General features: G+C 34.4%; 3 protein-coding genes across 3 annotated transcripts; all 3 read right to left on the bottom strand.

The window, feature by feature from the left end:
• Positions 1–1,155: 1,155 nt before the first annotated feature.
• Positions 1,156–14,881, bottom strand: LOC133202536 (uncharacterized). The gene is made up of 26 exons (XM_061338373.1): positions 14,806–14,881; positions 14,342–14,515; positions 12,387–12,500; positions 12,203–12,283; positions 11,974–12,035; positions 11,799–11,852; positions 11,555–11,653; positions 11,356–11,421; positions 10,447–10,507; positions 10,192–10,310; positions 9,950–10,045; positions 9,653–9,763; positions 9,294–9,329; positions 7,426–7,454; positions 7,080–7,246; positions 4,347–4,460; positions 4,183–4,263; positions 3,957–4,018; positions 3,765–3,818; positions 3,422–3,520; positions 3,230–3,295; positions 3,048–3,108; positions 2,787–2,905; positions 2,461–2,556; positions 1,926–2,036; positions 1,156–1,226 (listed from the first exon to the last, which is right to left on the bottom strand). The coding sequence occupies exons 2-26, from the start codon at positions 14,505–14,507 to the stop codon at positions 1,173–1,175; spliced, it is 2,178 nt and encodes a 725-aa protein (XP_061194357.1). The 5' UTR covers positions 14,508–14,515; positions 14,806–14,881; the 3' UTR covers positions 1,156–1,172.
• Positions 14,882–16,282: 1,401 nt separating this feature from the next.
• Positions 16,283–17,723, bottom strand: LOC133202537 (peptidoglycan-recognition protein SC2-like; the record flags this gene model as incomplete). Its single annotated transcript, XM_061338374.1, has 3 exons — positions 16,283–16,644; positions 17,189–17,389; positions 17,585–17,723. Coding segments are annotated over 3 exons (669 nt in total), but the record flags the coding sequence as incomplete, so codon positions are not given.
• A 1,904-nt stretch (positions 17,724–19,627) lies between these two features.
• LOC133202386 (peptidoglycan-recognition protein SC2-like) lies at positions 19,628–20,540 on the bottom strand. The gene is made up of 3 exons (XM_061338201.1): positions 20,403–20,540; positions 20,120–20,308; positions 19,628–20,006 (listed from the first exon to the last, which is right to left on the bottom strand). Exons 1-3 carry the CDS (start codon positions 20,482–20,484, stop codon positions 19,678–19,680), a joined length of 600 nt encoding a protein of 199 aa, XP_061194185.1. The 5' UTR covers positions 20,485–20,540; the 3' UTR covers positions 19,628–19,677.
• Between the last annotated feature and the right edge of the window lie 1,290 nt (positions 20,541–21,830).

Raw genomic sequence — 21,830 nt, forward strand, 5'->3', positions numbered from 1 at the left:
CTGTTGCCTTCAACTCGACATTTAGATATATCAACGACGTATTAACAATAGTTACTTCCATTCATATGTCGACTCGATAAATCCCAGTGAACTTGAAATGAAAGATACAACAGTGTCTGACACATCTGTTTCATATTTAGATATTTTACTAGAAAATGATTTAATGGTAACCTAAACAACCAAGCTTTATGATAAACGTGATGACTTCAACTTTTCAATCGTCGTTTTCCCTTACTTATGAAGCAATATACCCTTATCACCTGTATATGGGGTTTATGTCTCTCAGTTAATTCGATACGCAAGAGCATGCTCTACGTACGAACAATTTCTAAAACAACTTGAGGCAAGCTATTTAGAAAGAAGTTGATGAAACAAGAATATTCTCGTTTAAAGTCACCATTTCGCAAATTCTATGGTCGATACAATGACCTCAGCAAATACTTTTCATTAAGTTAAATGCTGACAGACGTTTTTCATACTAATTGTTCGACTATTATTTACACACCGAATTATCTACGGATTTTTCCGTTTTTCCCAATCATGACAAGGAGCACACGGCGGGTGTGACCTGTCGGCAGGGGTTGCTCTCTCCTCCATAGCACCTGATCCCATCTCTGATGTTTTAGAGGTCCGTGTTTGCTCTGCTCCCGATTTGTATTGTTTGAATGGACTTTGAGCTTGAATACTGTTCCTTATCGATCTCCATATTTCATCGATTTTTCATTTTTCCGAAGAAAAATATAGATATTGTGCCAATGGTTTTTTTTTAAGTTGAAAAACGTACTTACATACAAATATTGAATTTCTAGCATTTGTTAATTTGCAACAATTGCAGGATTTTGTGCTCTTCATGTATGTTCTGTTTGCATAAAATATACATCGACCTTTTTGACATGCATTGTTAAATTCATTCCGTAAATTTTAACAGGTGATGGTCGGGTTTGAATACAGTTCCAATGGCCAGTGTTAATCATTGGTTGATAAAGTGATAAAGTGTCTGAGTAAGAAAGACAACTCAGAATCAAATTGGAAACAATATTGATTATAGTAAGAAAACAAAATACAACAGAATTAATCTTTTTTTTTTTTTTTTTTTTTTTTTTTTTTTTTTTTTTTTTTGGCAGGTAACAAAAACGAATAGAAGGTAATTAAGTTACTAATAATGATCATAATTAGCCAGTCCTTGCTTTTAATGGTTCAACACCAAGTTGCTTAGCGATTTCATTCTGAAACGAAAGATTATGAATAAAATATTATTACCCTTGATATATTGACAGCCTTTGTGAGGAATGTCTGGTTTTTGCATTTTTTTTATAGTATAACAATATTACAAAGAAACAATGTCTATCACTACATGTAGCTCAAACTGTAACCTCACTGTTACTGATCGTATTACAATATATTGCATCCTCTGACGTGCGGCTATATTACTTACATAGATCTCACTTGTCTTTAAGCGCAAATTTTCAATTTTTTCAAACAAATTTTATTTAAGAAAAAAAAATAATAAAATGTAAAATATGTTTTATGACTAGTGTATGTATATTGGCGCAGATATAGAAAAAGAAAACTTTATGATAACGAATAAAAATATCTCGGTTTTTTTGTTGGTTTTTTTTTTCTGTTTTTTTTTATCGTACATTCTTTTTAAGAGATGAGTATATTGAAGAAAATAGATAGGTGTATGACTTTAATGCTATCAACACAGCATAAATCCCTACTCTAAATTAACTATGACCACTGAAAAATACATGCAAATACATGTATGAATTTAGTTGAATTGCATATCTAAAAAAAAAAAATCTAAATTGTCTGACATAAGAAAATTAAAGTATAATTACTTTAAAAACATAATTCATTTTATATAGTCCTGGAGTAGAGAAAATAAATTTTCCAAAAGATATTTTATCAGTGGAGTTAATTACCGCATTAGTGAATGATTCCCGTGTGTATGGGATTCCGCCGAGTTCCTTACAGCGCTGGGAGTGTTGTCTCTCCGGGTCTCCAGGAATCAGGACTGGGCAGTCAGGATCAAGCTGTAAGTAACCATTGATAGTAAGTTAAATTTTTCTCTTCAGATGAATATTTTTGACAACCTTACTCGTTTTCGGGACACGTTTTATCCCCATTTGGTTTTGAAATTAAATTTTAGTCTACATTTTATAAGCTTGTACAAGACCTGACCCTATGATCATGATACAGACTTAGTGATGTAATCAATATTCTGAAAGATGCTCATTAACACAGGTGTAAACTGAAATTTGATTTAATTTGCATTCCTTTGCATTTGATATTAAAACACTCTGGCCATAATTTTTTCTTTTATTTCTGAGTGTCTGACCACTATTTCAGTACAATATGCAAAATTTGATGTTTTTTCGTGTTTCATGATCACGGAGAAAGGTATTGCAGTTACGTGTTTGTATTATTTGATCAAAGAAGGTCAGCAAAAGAACTTACAGGTTCTACACTCCTACATTGGTCAATCAGCTGAGTCATTCTGTCTGTGAAACCATCAGCAAAACTGCATGGATCAATGGCTATAAAGCATTGTCCCTTCAAGAAGAAGGAATAGTAGTTCTATCTATATGGTTTTTTTTATGTGATATGACGGTCAAAATACAAATATAGTGTATACAAAATAATTTTACAAATTCCTGACCTAACAACGTAGAAATCAAAGTTCAAAAAATGCCACAAATATCATTTAATCAGTGCAGACCCATATGTATAGTGAATAATATATCACATTATATTTTTAAGTGCATATTTGCAGTAGGACTCACATAATTAACTGCACCCTCTCCTTTCTTCCAGTTTCCAGTGTTGAGACCAAATGCTGAACCACTTAATATACCACACAATACTTCAACCATCATAGATAGACCATAGCCTTTGTAACCACCTTCAATGGAATCAACAAAAAATTGAGGAAACAAAAAATGATTACAATGGACCGTAATGGATTATACTATGGATGTCAAATTGTTTTGAATTGGATGAGGTGTACAAAATTCCTTTAATCCACATGTATTTCTTATATTTACCACTTTCTTCAGCTCCACCTAGCGGTAACAAGCCCTGGAATGCCTTCGGGTCCCTAGTTTCCTAATGTATAATGCAAATTTTAATATTAGGCATGATTTGATGATTCATATGTATTCATAAGCAGTATGCATTTTGAAATCAAGAGTTTTGGTTATAATAGCGTCGTGTCAAAAAGACTTACCTTTCCGTCTTTGTCTATTGCCCAGCCACTCGGTAATGGCTGCCCTAATTTTCCTTTAAGTTCAACCTGTAGTTCACATTTTTAAAAAAAAAAAGTCACATAGTGTGAACTATAATGCAATACTGCGTTATTTCTAAAGCATTTTCATTAAGTTTACATTTTAACAAAAGCTTCTCCAATGTTGAAATTCACCTTCCCCAGTGCAGTAGCTGTTGTTGCCATATCTAAAACAAAGTTATCTCCATTGTTTGCTGGGGCACCGAGTGATATCGGATTCGTACCTACAACCATCTGAAAAAAAATATGATACATCAAAGTCTGAACATAACAATGCATTTATTGACACAAAGGGGGACTAAAAAGATCTTTTATTTTTCTCAGATCTTGGAATAATAATACTCAAAATTAAGTTTAGTTTTGCCTTGTGGATCGTCCTTTTTCTTTTTCAAGATTGCCAGAAATCAGGTGTAATGTATAAAATTTTTATCAAAGAAAAAAAAAACATTTTGCCCCCGATTCATTATCGCTAAAGTACCTCTTTTGACCTTGTTGAGACCAGCATTGGATATGTGTTTGTGAAAGCCATGCCCTGTGCAAAGAAAAAAAAAAGAAAAAAAAAAGAAATGGAAATAAGTTCTGTCTTTTTGTGCCATAAAAAAGCATAAATTTCAAATAAAAAGAGTTTTAGCTTTGATTCATGCTAGCATTGCTGTGTTGTAACACTCACTATCATCCCTTGTTCGATTGCTTGAAGTCCATACCATCCAGCGATACCAAAATGAGACGATCCTGCACACAAAAAGATTATCCAGTATTCCATATAGAGATGAACTTGTACAAATAAACCAAATATTGTAGAATCAGACTGATAGAATTTTAGAAGGTCATGTGTCCCTTCATTGACACTGAAGTTGGTGAGTATTTTTTGTCAAAAAAATTCTTTTCTTCCCTACCTCTAACACTAACCATTCCAATTCCTGACCGTTTCGCTTTTTTCATTGCTAATTCCAATGCAAACTTCCCAATGGCTGGCCCTAGATATATAATGTTAATGATGGACCATAAGTAATTTTTAAGTATCACACTAAAAGTTCGATTCTGTTTGAACTTCTCTTACCAAGAATGTTGTTGCCGTCTACAAGAGCCGTGGAGACATTTTCTTTGACAATGGTAGGTTCCACACCCTGACCATCAGATATCGCTTTATTTCGTAGGCATTTCACGTATAAACCTGAAATTCGGAGAAAAACTGACTGAATATACATGGATGTTCATGATACTATGAATTGCAAGTAAATTCATTAGCAAGCATTCCCAAGGACCACAATGCACATATAAGAAAATTTCTTTTCTTACAAATAGATTTGTAGGAAAATGAAAGACTTATTGGGGAATATGTACTTTTCTTAAAACTCTATGGTTTCCACAAAGTTGATGTATAGCTCTCTGGTTTTGGATATTAATTACGTGTACGTGTAATTGTTGTCTTTCACTCAAAGAAAATCCATTCATTTTAATATGTTAAATTTTGTACCCGTTATGGACCTATGGCCACTATGCCTATGGGGTTTATGACTCTTCACGAAAGGAGGATTCTTACAATTAAGATACATGCAAGAAAAAGACCTTTTCCCTTAATATAAGATTTTCAAAGAATCCCCATAATGCTTGAAATTCAAAAAATAAATAAATAAAATTCAAGTATATGGTTGTGATCTCAACTTTGTTTTATGGCCAAAAAGACCAGTTCAAATAAGTAAAGTTTTCTGACTACATGTAAGACCCAATCCAGTTAAGAGACAGCCGACACATAAAACATCTTCGATCAGAAACGTTCACTTCTATAGAACGAATAAATGTGACTTGACAATTTATTTTGCTATGCACTTTTTGTCCCCCGCTTTCACTGAAAATGCTTGTCCCCCGCTTTCACTGAAGGTGGGGGATTTTAATTTGGGTCTGTCTGTCTTTCCGTCCGTCCGTCCGTCCGTCCGTCTGTATATATTTCTGTCTGTCTGTAACACTTTCGTTTCCGCGCAATATCTCGAGAACCCTTTGAGCTTTCGCAATGGAATTTTGCATGGCGACTCCCTATGACCTAAAGAAGAACCCTATTGATTTTGAAGTCAAAAGGTCAAGGTCATAAATTCATAAATTCTGTCTGTTTTAACACTTCCGTTTCCGCGCGATATCTCGAGAATCCTTTGAGCTTTTGCAATGAAATTTTACATAACAAGCCCCTGTGGCCTAAGGAAGAACCCTATTGATTTTGAGGTCAAAAGGTTAAAGTTCAAGGTCGTAAATTCATACATTCCGTCTTTGTGTAACACTTTCGTTTCCGGGCGATATATCAAGAACCTTTTGAGCTTTTGCAATGAAATTTTATACCATAACTCCCTAAGGCCTGCCTCGCCCCCCTCAAAGTGTCCCACCCCGTTTTTTTTTTTTTTTGTTTTTTTTTATTATTTATTGTATTAAAAGTCGCCTGGCACTATTTTAGCACAGTGGCATGTGGAGAGTTATTACGTATAATACAGGTTGTCGGCGGACTTTATATTCTTATTACATCTATTAGAACTGTTTAGTAAAAGCTAAATTAGACACCATGTATTGTGTAAAATATTGACAATATCGAACTTGAATATAAACATTATATGTGACCTAATGTTTACATTTAATTAACGACTCAATCAAGTGCCTCCGTGGTCTAGGGGTATGTCTCTCGCTTGGCATGTGAGAGGTGCCGGGTTCAAATCCCTGACGATCCTTTTTTTTTTTAATTTTTTTTTATTAACTAAATGATAGTATTCAGCATGTGAAATGAAAAAAGTTATGACGTCTGGCTTGTAGAAACTCGTAAAATGATTATTACAGTCTGATATATATTCTATACAAAAGGAATCTTCTATCCACATATTAAAGAATAAGCAATCAAAACTTTATGTCCATATTGGCATTTTTTATTTGCTTCAGTGTACACGTATACATTTAATAAATCTACAAATCCAGGGGGGGGGGGGGGTCCGACCCCCCCCCCCGAACTGCGCATGCTCTTCTTATTTCCCTAAGCGGGGGACACAAAGAAGAAGGTACGGTTTTAACTTTATTGTGCCCTAAAAATTTAATGTTTTCAAAAAAGTTTTGAAACTGGCTTAAGAATTAGTTGAGTATATGACTGCAATAAATCAGGAAAGAATATGGAATGAAGGAGTACCATTCTCGAAAAATGACGTAATTAATTTGATGCGTTTCTCTATTTAAAACAGAAAAAGTCTCAAAATGCCCCATTTCAAGGGTTATTTTCCTTAAGAAAATATTGTCCACAGCCGTCGCCCACTTTGATTTTCGGATATGTTGTGTAAAATTCTTTGAAAAATCACATATCTCAAAATCTTTGTGGGCGATGCCTGTGGACAATATTATCTGAAAGAAAATTCCATTGAAAATGAGTGACTTCTGCATCTTTTTAAGAAAATACGGGAAAATGCACAACTTTATGACGTCACAATTAGCATTAAGAAGGTCATGTGAGAAAAATGATTTGTATGATCTTTCTACATGGAATTTCAATGATTCAGAAAAAAGGAGTTTTAATTTTTTACATCACTTTTATTTTTAAGAAAAACACAGAGCAAGATTTGTATTGAAACCGTACCTTGTTCTTCTCTGAATTAGCTTGTCATTGTAGAGTGATGCTACTATTTGTTGCTTTGAATGCAAATTACCTGACGTTCTAATAAAATTATGAAACAATTCTGTATGATTTCTATTCCAATTTTTTTATTAGAATTCATGTCCTGTATGTCAGACTAGATCAAATTAATTTCTTAATCAACTGTAAATTTCTTACCGATTCTGCTGAGCCCATGACTGTAGATACCCCTTGTGTCTGCGCATGTCAGCGCATCCGCTAATGCTCGTGCGTGATTTATGTTTGTTCCAATGGCTTCCAAGCAACGAATTATGAAATCGTGAACGTCTTTTTCAGGAACGACATATTTTTCTGCTGTAGCCATTCTGTAAAAAGTTCGATTATGCAGATCTGTATTTAATTTATTTTAAATCAGTGCACATAAGCTTTTGAACCATACTGAATAATTCCTCACGTATATTTCTAAAAGTTTATATTCTAATGTAGACAAAATTGACTCAATTGGAGAAGTGGATTATTCATCGTGACTGCATAAATTAAAAACATTGTCTTATGGAACACACGGACCACCATCTGTAATGATATGGGTCAGAAACAGGACACATGATAAACAGCTAGTAAGGTCACTTCATAAGTAAAAAAAAATATGAGTCGATAAGTGTGTTAAAAAGAACCTAAATACAAATTCAAGTGAACACCGATATATCTCATGTGGTTATTTCAAATAATTTCAAATTTCAAATTGTTTTTCTGGGGGTAAGTGAACGTTAAGAACTTACCTATCTTTGTTGTGATAGTGCATACAGAGTAAAGTGTCTCTCGAGGTTAAATTTTTCCGTTGAGAGGAATGATTATGACCATACATATACATACTATGTATACAAGTACAGATGGTTTTCATGCCGTATTTTATTGAAAATAGCTACTTTTATCATGATATACTAGTAGATAATTTGCATTTCATTTTGATTCATTCTTCTTTATAGTGTGTGCAAATTATGAAAACTGACAATTACAATTTAAGACGAACATGTATGTGAAGTTACCTATGAAAACCAGGAAGTCGGGATTCTTTATACGCCATGACCCCCCCCCCCCCCTTTTTTTTTTATCGCGAAACGAAATGATCTTCAAATCAGTATAAACCATTCCAAATGTCCTAAGAAGAAAACGAATTCTTACACACAGCACAGGGGCTAATTTCTGTTGTTTTTTTTTTTTCTGGACCTTAAACCCCGGAACTGAGATTTTAGATTTTTCTCTTATTTTCTTTCATACACCAACTTTTAAAAAGTCTCTTACATTTGGAAAACCATTTCTATGCGAAAAAGGGACAGTTCACACGTAAATTTTTTATTTATTAAACTTGCCAATTCTTTCCAGGTTCTCAATCGAATCACACAGGGACCCTTGATAGTTTTTAGCTCACCTGATCACCAGTTGACCGTCCGTCCGTCCGTCTGTAAACTTTACACATTTTCAACTTCTTCTCAAGAACCACTGGGCCAATTTTAACCAAACTTGGTACAAAGTATCCTTGGGTGAAGGGGAGCTTAATTTGTCAAAATAAAGGGCAAAGTCCCCTTACAAGAGGAGATAATCATGAAAATACAAAAATAGGGTGGAGTCCTTTAAAAAATCTTCTTCTCAAGAACCACTGGGCCAAAAAAGCTGAAACTTAAGTGGAAGCATCCTGGGATAGAGAAGATTTTAAATTGTTAAAATCATGACCCCCGGGGGTAGGGCGGGGCCACAATAGGGAATCCAAGTTTTACATTGAAATATATTGGAAAAATCTTTAAAAATTTTCTTCTCAAGAACCACTAGGCCAGAAAAGCTGAAACTTATGTGGAAGCATCCTGGGGTAGTGTAGATGCTAAATTGTTAAAATCATGACCCCCGGGGGTAGGGCGGGGCCACAATAGGGAATCTAAGTTTTACATTGATATATATAAGAAAAATCTTTAAAAATCTTCTTCTCAAGAACAACTGGGCCAGAAAAACTGAAACTTATGTGGAAGCATCCTGGGATATTGTAGATTTTAAATTGTTAAAATCATGACCCTCGGGGGTAGGGCGGGGCCACAATAAGTATTACAAGGGGGAAATCTGGTAAAGAACAGCATGGCCAAAGTTACTCAGGTGAGCGATGTGGCCCATGGGCCTCTTGTTTGAAACACGTACTATGAATCTGTTTCACAGACTGATGAAAGTATTAACATTAGAACATTTGCCCTTTCAATGTACATCTACATGACTATATGGTTACAAAAAAAAGAGAATTGGTGAAAACTTCTTTTATTATAAAGGTATATGAGCATTAAGAATACATTTTTAGAAAGTAATCATAAAAAATAAAAGATATTTGTATAATTAGCATACATGTCAATGGTGGATTTGGTCTTTGGTCACCATGGGCTTTACATTGAGTCTTTTGGCTAAATCACTCTGAAAAATACAGATAGGCCGAAATGATTTGAAGACACCAACAGATTCATTACAAATATGATCGACGTGTTTAAAGGTTCATATTAATAAGAAAAAAATGCATTGTTTTAACTTTCCAGTCATATACATGTATCAACTAGATGTAATCAATCATATCCTCCCGATAATGCATTTGTTCAAAATCACATATACGTGGAAACGGTGATAGTCAATACGCTTAAATTTTACAAAATTCTGAACATATCTTTCATAAGCTCATTGTTTGAATGACACAGAAAAATAAAAACATTTAACAATGTATAAATACAAATCCCCGAACCTACCGCATAGGTTATTTGATTCTGATGATATGGTATTCCTCCATGTTGTTTACAAAGGTCAATATGAAATCTTTCAGGGTCACCAGCCACCATTACCGGAAGTCCACTTTCTGCCTAAAAATGAAAAGAAAATAATGTAAAATATATTCTTGATATTAAAGACTATTCATTTTTCAATAGTTCTTAAATGTTTTTATTAGAATACATACAAAGGAATCAATAAAATTGAGAATAAACCTTACATACTTAAAAAAAACTATTTTAACCAAAAAAAAAAAATTATGGTATTAAATGTCTTACCGGTTCAAGATGTCTGCAATATTCCATTAATTCGCTCATTCTTTCGGTGAATCCCTCGGCAAATGCACTAGGATTAATTGCAATAAAGCACTGACCCTTTAAATTTAGATGGAAATATTAAGAAAGCTGTACCACAAGTTCTAATTATAAAATATTATAGAATTTTCAGAAATCTGAATTTTCTTCTCACTGTTCATTTAAATCCTTTAACTTGAGCATTGCAAAAATATCGAATGTCTTACAAGGTTTGCAACTTTCTCAAAATCTTTCCATGTACGAAGATTGGGTCCGAAATTTGCTCCACTTAGAATTCCGCACAATACCTCCACCATCATGGCCAATCCATAGCCCTTATAACCACCTAAAACATATTTTTCTAACTTACAAAACGGGAGAATTGGGGGGAAAAAAGAATGTAAGAAAAGTTTGGTTTACTTAAAAAAAACTGATGCACTTAAAATTGTTTATATAAAAGCACTGCTGTAAATTTCACATACTGCTCTCCTCAGATCCCCCAAGTGGAAGAAGACCTGCATAAGCTGAGGGGTCATTTGTTTCCTGAAAATCACCACAAACTTCATTAAATTTGGAGGGCGTTATAAGGAAAACAATTTCTCATAAATTACACGTAACCGCATTCATTAGATTCGTACCTTTCCATTCGGCATCCCTTCTTACCTTTCCTTCTTTACCAATAGCCCAGCCGTTCGGCATTGATTATTACCTTTTCTTCTTTATCGATAGCTCAACCATTCGGCATTGATTCTTACCTTTCCTTCTTTATCGATAGCCACGCCACTCGGCATCGGTTCTTACCTTTCCTTCTTTATCGATAGCCCAGCCATTCGGTATAGATTCTTACCTTTAATACCTTCTTTATCGATAGTTCAGCCGTTCGGCATTGATTCTTACCTTTTCTTCTTTATCGATAGCTCAACCATTCGGCATAGATTCTTACCTTTTCTTTTTTTATCGATAGCCTAACTATACGGCATAGATTCTTAGCTTTCCTTCTTTATTGATGGACCAGTCATTTAGCATATATTCCTCCCTTTCCTTATTTATAGACAGGTCATGGTAGCCTAGTGGTAGGGCACTCGCTTCGTAATTGCGAGGCCCGTGAAAGTCACGGGTCTTCCGGTGTGACCTTAAAAACCGAGGTCAAGTGTCACGGTAGACAATAACGAACCTTCACTGATCAATGGCCCTGAGTGCTGAGTATAGGTCTAAATTTGAAGACCTTCACCGGTATACGGTGACGTCTCTATATGAATGAAAAATTCTCGAATAGGACGTTAAACAACAAACAACCAACCAACCTTCTTTATCGATAGTCCAGCCATTCGGCATCGGTTCTTACCTTTCCTTCTTTATCGATAGTCCTGACATTCGGTTTAGATTCTTACCTTTCCTTCTTTATCGATAGCCCAGCCATTCGGCATAGATTCGCCCTTTCTTTCTTGTAATTCTATCTGAATATCGTTTCAAACAAAAATATAAATGTAATTATTTAAAAAAGGGTTTTGTAAATCAAGAATCTAATCCTAAACGTGCAGTGTAATTATTACAACGTAATAAAAATGAAATGACTTTCGCTTTCTTTACCTTTCCTAACGCTACGCTCGTGGTTGCCATATCTAGTACAAAGTTATCGCCATCTTTAGCAGGGGCAGCCACACATATTGGGTTTGTCCCGAGGGTCACCTTCAAATGACAGAAATGATATCTATGGACTTACGCAGCAAATATTAAATCTAAGAAACCCCTACATTTGAAGAGAGAAAAAAATAATTTGGTCAATTATCTACATGCTATTTTAAAATTTCTAATACTAAAAGGATTCAGTCACCTTTTTTGCTCTTGTGGGTACTAACAGTGGTGATGTATTTGTGAAAGCCATTCCCTAAAAAACAAATGTACAGAAAAATAAAATTTTAATGGCTTTATTTTTATGTACTGCTCATTTTTATGTACTGGTCATAGTTAAATGCTTAAATGATGTACGGAAATCCAAATAATTTTACGATTAATCCCTGTTCCATCGCTCTCATGCCATACCATCCAGCTATTCCAAAATGATTTGAACCTACAAAAAAGTAAGGCTTGTGTGCATATAAACATCTTTTAAAAGTCAGGCAAAAAATGCAAGCAAACCCGCAATGTGTAGCTCATCATGATCACTTTTGTTGTCTTTGAAAAAATGGTATTGTAATTGCAATAAGCGTCATCAAAACTTTATTTAGATTAAAATACCTTTGACTGTCACAAAACCTATGCCTGCATCTTTGGCCTTCTTTATAGCTAAGTCTATAGCAAACTTTCCGACCGCTGGACCTACAGTAGTCAAACATTGAGTGACAATGATAAAGTACATATTAATGTAATGATTAGGACAAATTATTGAATTTTGATTATTTCATGACATTTTAACTCCTACCGAGAATGTTGTTTCCCTCTACTAAAGCTGTGGCTACTGTCTCCTTTACAATCTGGGGTTCTATTCCTTTACCATGGGACGTCGTGTTTGTTTCAATAGAGTTTACATACATATCTACATAAAACAAGATGCAGAGTATCACTACGCAGATAAGCGCTAGCCCTTTCACCACATTTCAAACAAGAACAAATAAATTTTGATTTCTTTTCAAAGTCAATTTCACTAAACATAGGAGTTTCTTCATTTCCAAACTAGTTCAAGCCTGACTGGATACATATAACTTGAAATAAACAAGTACGGCAGATTTTTCAAAATCTACGGAATTAATATTTCGGCCATTGCTGTCAAGCGCGCGATTATTTCCAGAGATTTTTTTTAATTGTGACGTATTCATTGATTCTCAACGTGAACTACATGATTACGTTATTTACAGCAATCAACTAAAAATCATGAAATACATAATGAAGAGTCCCTATCCAGAGTGGCGGCCATTTCTGCAATGTTGAATATCCGTAGACTTTGAATTTGCTACCGTGTCAATAAACTATTTGAATTCGAAGGTTTCCGTCAAGGCAGAAAGTTTTGGGAAAAACGATGGAACCTAGTTTGAATGTGTTTTGAGATATATATATATATATATATATATATATATATATATATATATATATATATATATATATATAATTTAATTAAAACGCGGTATTTGATTAGATAAAAAATTTACTTTATATCGTATAAAATGGGTTGCCTACGTCACAATGATTTGCGTCAAAAACGTATCGATCCGCCTGACGTAACATTTAAATTTTGTACAATTTAAAGTCATTTTTTAAGGGCAATCATCTTTTTTTCTTACACTAAATGAATGAAAATTAAATCATTAGGAATGAAATTAATAGCTATCCAATTTATACGGTATAAAGTGGGTTGGAACAGTTTACACTTTTTTATAAACCGCTTCGCGTTACTGTCTTGAAATATAAGCGATATTTGGGCGAGGGTAAGAAAACGTGATTAGAGGGCGAGGCTTGCCGATCCCTCCATCACGTTTTCGACCCGAGTCCAAATATCGCTTATATTTCAAGATAATATCCATGTATTTTGTTTATCCTGCAACATATTTTTACATCAGAACTCCAAAACGAGCTATTTTCAAACCGATTTAGACACATCTCTGCAGCTGAAACTAAGACGCCATGGCGTAAACACTGCAATACACATGACGTCACAATGCTTTTAGAACGTCGGAATGCATGCACGAGGCTTTATTCGGGCATTGAACGAATAAAACTTTGGTTTATAAGGTTACCTTTATTAGGTCAATGCAAGGGGTAGTTGCAGAAAAAAATGCAAAAAGTGCTGTCTTTGATACCGTGGGTTAAACTACAATCACTTTTCATAAACAACGAGAAGGGTTATTGCCTATACTACATAACATTTTACAACTTAAAATTTCTATGATGTTAAAATCATATAAAAGATGAGCTTTCACATCTAGCAAACAGAAAAAAGAGTCTAGTACTGAAAATTGTGTGATGGTCTGATAGTAAACGTTTTTCATTGCTTTCATTAATGCAACACGAATACGTAACATTCATGTGCAATGTTATCTACCAAAAATATATCTGGCAATGATGCAATGACCTCGTTCGCAAATATAATCTATCCTTAAGTCGAATGTTGACTGAGGTTTTTAATACAGATTGTTAGGCCATTACACTGAATTATCTGCTGTTTTTCCTTTTGCCGGATCATGACGAGGAGCACACGTTGGGTATGACCGATCGACAGGGAATGCTTAATCCTCCATGGCACCTGATCCCACCGCTGATGTTTTTAGAGGTCCGTTTTTGTTCCGCTCCCAATTTGTTTTTGTTCCAATGGACTTTCGAGCTTGAATACTGTTCGTTACCTTCATATTTCATTTAAGAGCTTTAAATGACAATACAATATACCTAATCTATTTAGTCCGTGACTATAGTGCCCCCTTGTATCTGCCGCCACAATAAGATCCGCCAACACACTTGCGTGTTCCGAGTTTGCACCAACAGCTTCCATGCAACGGACTACGAAGCTGTGAAGTTCCTTCTCCGGAACTATGGTTTCACTTCTGGTAGCCATATTAGTTTCTAAATATACAAAGAAAAACATCTCAGAGATAATCTCAAGAATTGACTTTAGTATTTTATTGCGCTGAAAGTGTGTGACAATGTATACTTATGTCCCTGACTACTCGCCTTATATTCAAAGTTTATTTATCAGCTGTGTGTGAACTAGTACGCTAAGATCATTTATCCATTTTAGGATAAGCGAGAATTGAATTTAAAAAAATAAATTATTTCATACAAAAAGAAAGTGCATATTATGCATATGAAGGAAATGAGAATAATTCGGGCGCATAAATAAAGCAATATGATACATACACTTAATTGTTGTCTAGCCTTTTGACCCAGTTGTCGACTACGACGGAGCAAACACGCCTCGTTGATAATGTATCTCGGCAACAGTTTGAGGGATGAAATACATTTAGTGTTAAAAAGGTGGTCGAAAATTTATTTTTCATTCATAGTTCTTTTGACATTATTTTCAATCAAAAGTTGAAAATCATGTGCAATCAGTTTAATCATGTACACTGTATTTCATTTTTAGTGGAAACCAATGCACTTTTTGTTAAAGTTACATCAGTGAGTCAATATCATGTGTTTCTTTTAATACAATTGTATCATAAAACTATAGATTCATGAGAAATATGAATAAGGCGAAGTTTTGAGAACTAAACTGCACGGTAAAAGCAAGAAAAGACTGCAAAAATTAAGTGCCGGAAAAAGGAAAGTTGTATCTATGGCGTTGTTGTTATCGTCAATGTCAAGGTCATGTGTCTTTTATTTTTAGCGTGAAACTTGCAAACAACATTGAATTGGAGCAATCAAAATTGAGGAATAAGTTTTGATCATTTTTTCTTTTTGAAGATTATATCAAAATTCTCTTTCATCTGTCATTTATATCTATGGAATTGACACCATGGTAACTTCTTCAACTTTTCTGCGCATGCGTAGCTTAAAGAGGAAAAAGAGAAGCAATATATTTTCATGTTGGGGCAAACTAAAATTATTTTTACTTATATTTTTCTCCATAAAAGTAGATTTTTTAGGTTCTGAAACCTGTATTTTTCTGAAACCTAATACTTTCATTAAAAAAAAATTCTACTTTAATTTGTCAATTTTTCCGTTTTTCCGTCACGGTGTCGCTTTAAACAACAAATGTAGCAATTATTCCCTTAAAAACGTAGATAAGAAGTACATACAGATGTTTTTTTTTTTTTTTTTTTTTTATTTATTTATTTATTTATTTATTTATTTTTTTGGAAACGTTCCCCCGTGATGGCGATTTATTCCCCCTGAGAAAATTTTCTTTCATGTCTGCAATCTGTTTTTTATAGTGTACTTGTTGTTGTGATGGCAGTTGCAAAGCTAGATTCAGGATCTATCAGAATGTCGTTGTTACAATACTGAGATTAACGCGTTTAAGTGTCTTTTACAATTTTTTAACAAACTTACAAACACCAAAGCATGCAGGAGTATGTGAATTCCATCATAAAAACTCCAAAAAGCCGATGGCAACACATTTAAAGTTTAAATGAAAAATGCATATTATATTCTTTTTCAAAAAGAACTGCTGAAATAATTGATTATCAAGTTTTTATTTTATCACCATGCAATTTCTGAGATTTAAACATCAATTCTTCCACAATTATTCCCAAAGTGTGTTGCCCGACGTCCATTTGTCTTGAGGCATGGTAACAAATCTGGGATAACAAAACAAAAAGCCGAAAATATTAAATACTATTCTTTTTTTATTACGAACGATAACAATGATTGTTCAAATATAATTATCCGAATCAGTTGGGTAGGTTTAAGAGACTGGTAAGTTTAAGGTTTGTGGGTGCTGTAATGTGGCCAGGTTCTGATTTCATTGTAAAGAGCATCTCCAGGACAATCGGTGGATCCGACATCACGATGTCCGTAAAGACTATAACCGGAAGTGATGTAACCGTGATCAATCCCGCACTGAATCAGATTTTTAATTGCATTAAGTGCAGCAGTGTTTGGTTTTCGGTGCATAAAACTTCCCATAACGGAGGCGGCGAACCCTCGGCTGTTATAACCCTGTGTGTGTGCTCCTACGTGATGCCACCCACGTCCTTCATACACAGCACCGTCTTCACCCACAAGGAAACTGTAGCCGATGTCTGACCAACCTGTAATGAATAGATTTGCGTAATATAAATCTTGGTAGTAAACTTTTTAAAGTTTGAAATTCCTTTTCTGGAATGTGTGGAAGGTAAGGAAAATAACTACAAAGGTGCAGAACTTTTTTTTCAAAATATCCATCGAATGAGCTAATGTACATTCAAGTGGGTAATTACAAGATCAGTTGTAGTGATATTGCCAAAAAAAAATACTGCTCCCGATGTGTTCGCACGGTGTAAAAACAATAAATCAAACAAATCTTGTTTTACAATGTACCTGTCGAGCAGTTCTCTCATACCTGTTCATTTCAAAGACAAAACAGTCTTTTCTTTATTTTTATAATTTGCACTAAATATCTGCATTGTTTTGCTTAAACTCAGATAGTGTGAATATAGTAATAAAAACAAGTCGTATAATTTTAACTTTTCTCAATACTCCATCTAGTTTATGGCAACATTTTAAAGTTGCATGAAGTAAAAATAAAAATAGATATTTGATATTTATGCATAAAAGTAGATATGATTACGATATCAATCAGTAAGATTAATTTACCTCTTGAGTCCATGTGATAGTTCTGGATACCGCGCATCTGTGTTGCACAGGAAGCGAAGTCATGACAGAAATTTCCTTCAGTGTGGTGCACGAAGAAGAGACTGGCAGGAGTGTGCATTGTAGTCACGTGTTTTGGGGCTCTGGCTCCCCAGCTGGCACGCGAGTAAACTTTGACGTTAGAACACATCCCACTGTTGGTACCTAAACAAAATAAAAAAAATAAAATAAAACTTACTTGTAACCAATTAACTTTGGTAATTAACTTATTATATACGGAACTTCAGAACTAATTAACCATGTAGTACTTGATAAGAGCAGAGACAACAAAGTCAACATCGAGGGATTCTTCAAAAAATATTAATTTTGCTACAAACTAAATAATTATCAACTGCATGCCTGCGGAAGCATGGGAACAGCATCTTCGATGAGTACCACCGGAACACAACCCGGTATGGTAACTTCCGGAACAATGAATGTGATCATCCTGGCAAGCACCCCCGATATTGTGACAAGGTGCGTCACTTCCTGTGGAATTTTAAAAAAATGAATAATTTCAAGCAACAGGACCAAGAAAAAATTAATTCTTGATAAACTTCAAAATTGTTTGTCCTAATTTGATAACATGAAGAAAAGAATGTGTGTACAATATATATTAAATTTATACAACCCAAAGCTGGAAATATCAGTGATATGGTGCAAATTAAAACAATCAGCATTGTTGTCCTGTTGCGTCCACAAACTCGAAAGTAGACAAGAAATGTGTTACATTGAACATACAAGTATACTTATAATCACGATATTTTAGATAAGACTTGTATCAAGATATTTGCAGTATTGTATATATTGATGTACTCACTGCTGCTTTAATCGCTTATCTTGTGACACGACGTAATAAATTGCTACCAAATGTTGAAAAACCAAAAAAATTCGAGATGGATTTTTGATGCTTCAACAATATTTCAGTTTGTCGAGACGTAATATATACAATTTTCTATCAAATTTGTGTTTTCTATCCTCATGAGGTTACCACTGCATACATAATATGAGTGACTCACGTTTTGTTGGGAAATGCATCTGAGCTAAGGTTCTACCCATTAGTATCAAAATCAAACTATTAAACTGATTCATTTTTCAAAACTAACATTTTGATATCCATTTCTTATTCAAGTAAAACAGTTACATTTTACTAAAGAAAAAACAGTGATGGAAAACAAATAACTATAGTTTATGATAAACGTGAGAAACGTTTCCTAACGTCAACTTCCCTTATTTATGTAGCAATACACCATTTTCACTTCCATTTGGGGTTTATGTCTCCCAGTTGATTCGATATGCAAGAGCATGTTCTACGTAAGACCAATTTCTCAAAAGAGGTAGGCCACTGAAAAATAAGATGATGATATGAGGGTATCAAACAATAAATAAACATTTCGCAAATCTTATGGTCGATACAATGATCTTTTGCAAATACATTGTACAGTCTGTTGTTAGGTCGTATATTGACTGACGTCTTTCATACAAAATGTTTGGCCATTATTTTCATACTGATTGTCTTTTTTCGTTTATCCGATCATAACAAGGGGCACACGGCTGATGTCACCGGTTTCATAGGGTATGCTTACTCCTCCATGGCTCCTGATCCCACCTCTGATGTTTTCAGAGGTCCGTGTTTGCTCTGTTCACAATTAGTAATTGCTTAATTGGACTATTGAGCATGATTTCTTTCCGTTGTCTTCACATTTTAGTTTATGCCTAAGATCTACTTAAGGCCTTGGCTTTCTCTTAAACAACAGCATATTGACTCTTATCAAAGTGAAAGTCATATTTTCTAAGCACATAAAATAACAACGCTTAAAGAAAGTTCAGCAGTATCACTAAATATATATGATTTGAATTATGTGCAATATGTTTGAAAAACACAAATGCACCCCCATGTGTGGCCTTGTGTGTTTAAAGAAATTTGATCTTCACTTGTATGCATTCGCTGAGCGAAAACTATCGTTGCACCAAGAATGCGCTTAACGTTTCTCTATTATAGAATGAATATAATAATTATAAGGTTTTCCAATTATTAAGCCCTGATTACAGGATATTTGCAACAGGGTATATTCTTTTCTTTTTTTTTCATTATAAAAATTTACATGAAACGAATAAAAATGGGGGGGGGGGGGGTATTATACTTATATAATGTACAACTTTCCCGCAGAAATTCGAAAATCACATTTCATTCACAGAGATAGAGGAGGGTTTATAGGCGTTTCAAATGCTTTCGTATGTATATCTTCATACATTTACACATATGTTGATTATACATTATGCAGATACAACGTAAATAGTATTCTCATTTTTGCCATGATAGTTGAAAGCAACTGCTTACGAAGTACCCCATACAAATCTTTACATGCATTTATGGTGATTAAAGATAAATGAAACACAATGTATGAATAAAATTTTAATTCAGAAATTTAACTTATGCCTGTCAGCCTATCTCATGGCTTAATGTGACTATAATGTGGCCAAGTTTGAATGATTGGATAAAGAGCATCGCCAGGACAAGCTGTGCTCCCAACATCACGGTGTCCGTACAGTTTATATGTAGGCGAAATGTATCCCTTGCTTACTCCGTATTCAATTAGCTTTTTTGCTGCATTTAGAGACGCGTCATTTGGTGGATGTGTCATGTAGTTGCCCATGAAGGAAGCTGCGTAGCCACGCGTATTATAATGCAATGTGTGCGCACCAACGTGATCCCAACCACGCCCTTCGTAAATATGGCCGTCCTGCCCGACTAAGAAACTGTATCCAATGTCATCCCAACCTGCGGACAGAAATTAAACCAGATGAAAAATATCAGCATTTGCAATACATGGATTGGACATATTGCTTTGTTTTCTATAAAACGTATTGATGATATTAAAAAGTTGTGAATACCTCTGGTGTCCATGTGAAAATTCTGTATTCCTTTTAAGGCAGTAACACAAGAATCGAAGTCATGACAGGAGTGGCCAGCAGTATGGTGGATGAAAAAGAGGCTGGCTGGTTTAGGAAAGTCCTGGAAGTGTTTTGGTTCTCTAGCTCCCCAGCTTTCACGTGAATAAATTTGCACACCATCTCCTATGTCTGCACACACAGGAAAAAAGTTATAGGCTCATGTAATGTGGATTAATGTGTCAATGTCAATGTGTCAGATCAGTGAAATGAAGGAAGAACAAACCTGTAGCTCTTGGAGACATACAACATCTCCGATGAGTTCCCCCTGAACAATGTCCAGTTATGTAGGTTCCCTCACATGACATATGGTCGTCCTGGCACGTGCCTGCCAGCCTCTGACAAGGTTCGTCACTTCCTGTAGAACAATCAGAACAAAGTTCATTTGATTGAAATTGACTAATCGTAAAGAGAAAATTTAGGAGCTTAATAATTATGTAACTCTAAAAAAAAATTTTTGGTCACTAGCATGTGTACGCTAGCTCTGTTTACCACATTTATTACATTTTCAACGGTGAAATACTGTAATTTATTTATTGAATAAAAGTGAAATTTTGTCACTGTGTGAGAGAATATCAGAGTGATATTTTGTTACAGTGTGAAGGTATATCAGAATATCAGAATATCATATTTTCCTTCTCTTCACGAAGAGTGTTGAGAAAAATGTTATGAAAGAGAGAGTAAATAAACCATCCTGACAGAGATTAAAACTGCCAAAGTTATTCCAAATATATTGTTGAAGTCCATGTTTACAATGTTTTCAATCTCACTCGCTTAAGCTATGAACATCTCAACGGCTCAACAATGACGTCAAAGCCTGTGCTACGAAAAGTCAAAGGCAAAGGGAAAATCAAAGAAAATGTAATAAACAGAAAATTCAATATATTGTACTTGGATATTTAATTTATTTTATTCATGAGACAGGATGTTTTGAAATATCAGAAAATCGTGTCCCACTCGTGAAATAAATTCCATATCTAACTACAAAACATTGAATATCCTCTATACATGCAGATATTAAATATAGTTCGTAACAATACTTCAATATCTCATTTCATTCAAATTTGTTACATGTACAAGAATATCTAGTAAAATGCTTGATTGGATTTCAAAACTTACCTCTTAAGAAAGAAAACGAACCTAGGAATATAAGAATATTCAAGATGTAAACGGAGGTCATCGTTGGAAGAATCTATTACAAGTCTAATATATCACACGTGGACTTTCTCAAGACTGACACATGCATATAATTGTAAATTTTATCTCCTCGTGTGCCAATCTTTCAATCACACATTTATATATAAACATACTTGCAGAAGATATTGTTCGCAAAAAAATGTAGCGAAATATAGAAATCCAAGTCACTAGGATCGGGCTGGGGAGGGAGATTGCCTCCGAATAATTAATATTTATAATTATACCATACAGCAACAAAAAATAATACTAATTTACGATTGTGTCCGGCAGTTAATACATGAGGCCCATGGGCCACAACACTCACATGAGTCACTTTTGCCCTTCTGTTTTTCATCAGCAGATTTTTTTTAATTTGTTCATTTTTTAAAAAACGCATGCATTGTGTAAAAACTTGGATTTCGGATTTCGGCCCAACCCTAACCCAGTGTTAAATTTAATCTAATTTATTCCACACAAC

This window comes from Saccostrea echinata, unplaced genomic scaffold, assembly GCF_033153115.1.
Source record: "Saccostrea echinata isolate AGI-Se365-2 ecotype Australia unplaced genomic scaffold, CSIRO_AGI_Sech_v1 ptg000047l, whole genome shotgun sequence".
In the NCBI taxonomy this organism is placed as follows: domain Eukaryota; kingdom Metazoa; phylum Mollusca; class Bivalvia; order Ostreida; family Ostreidae; genus Saccostrea; species Saccostrea echinata.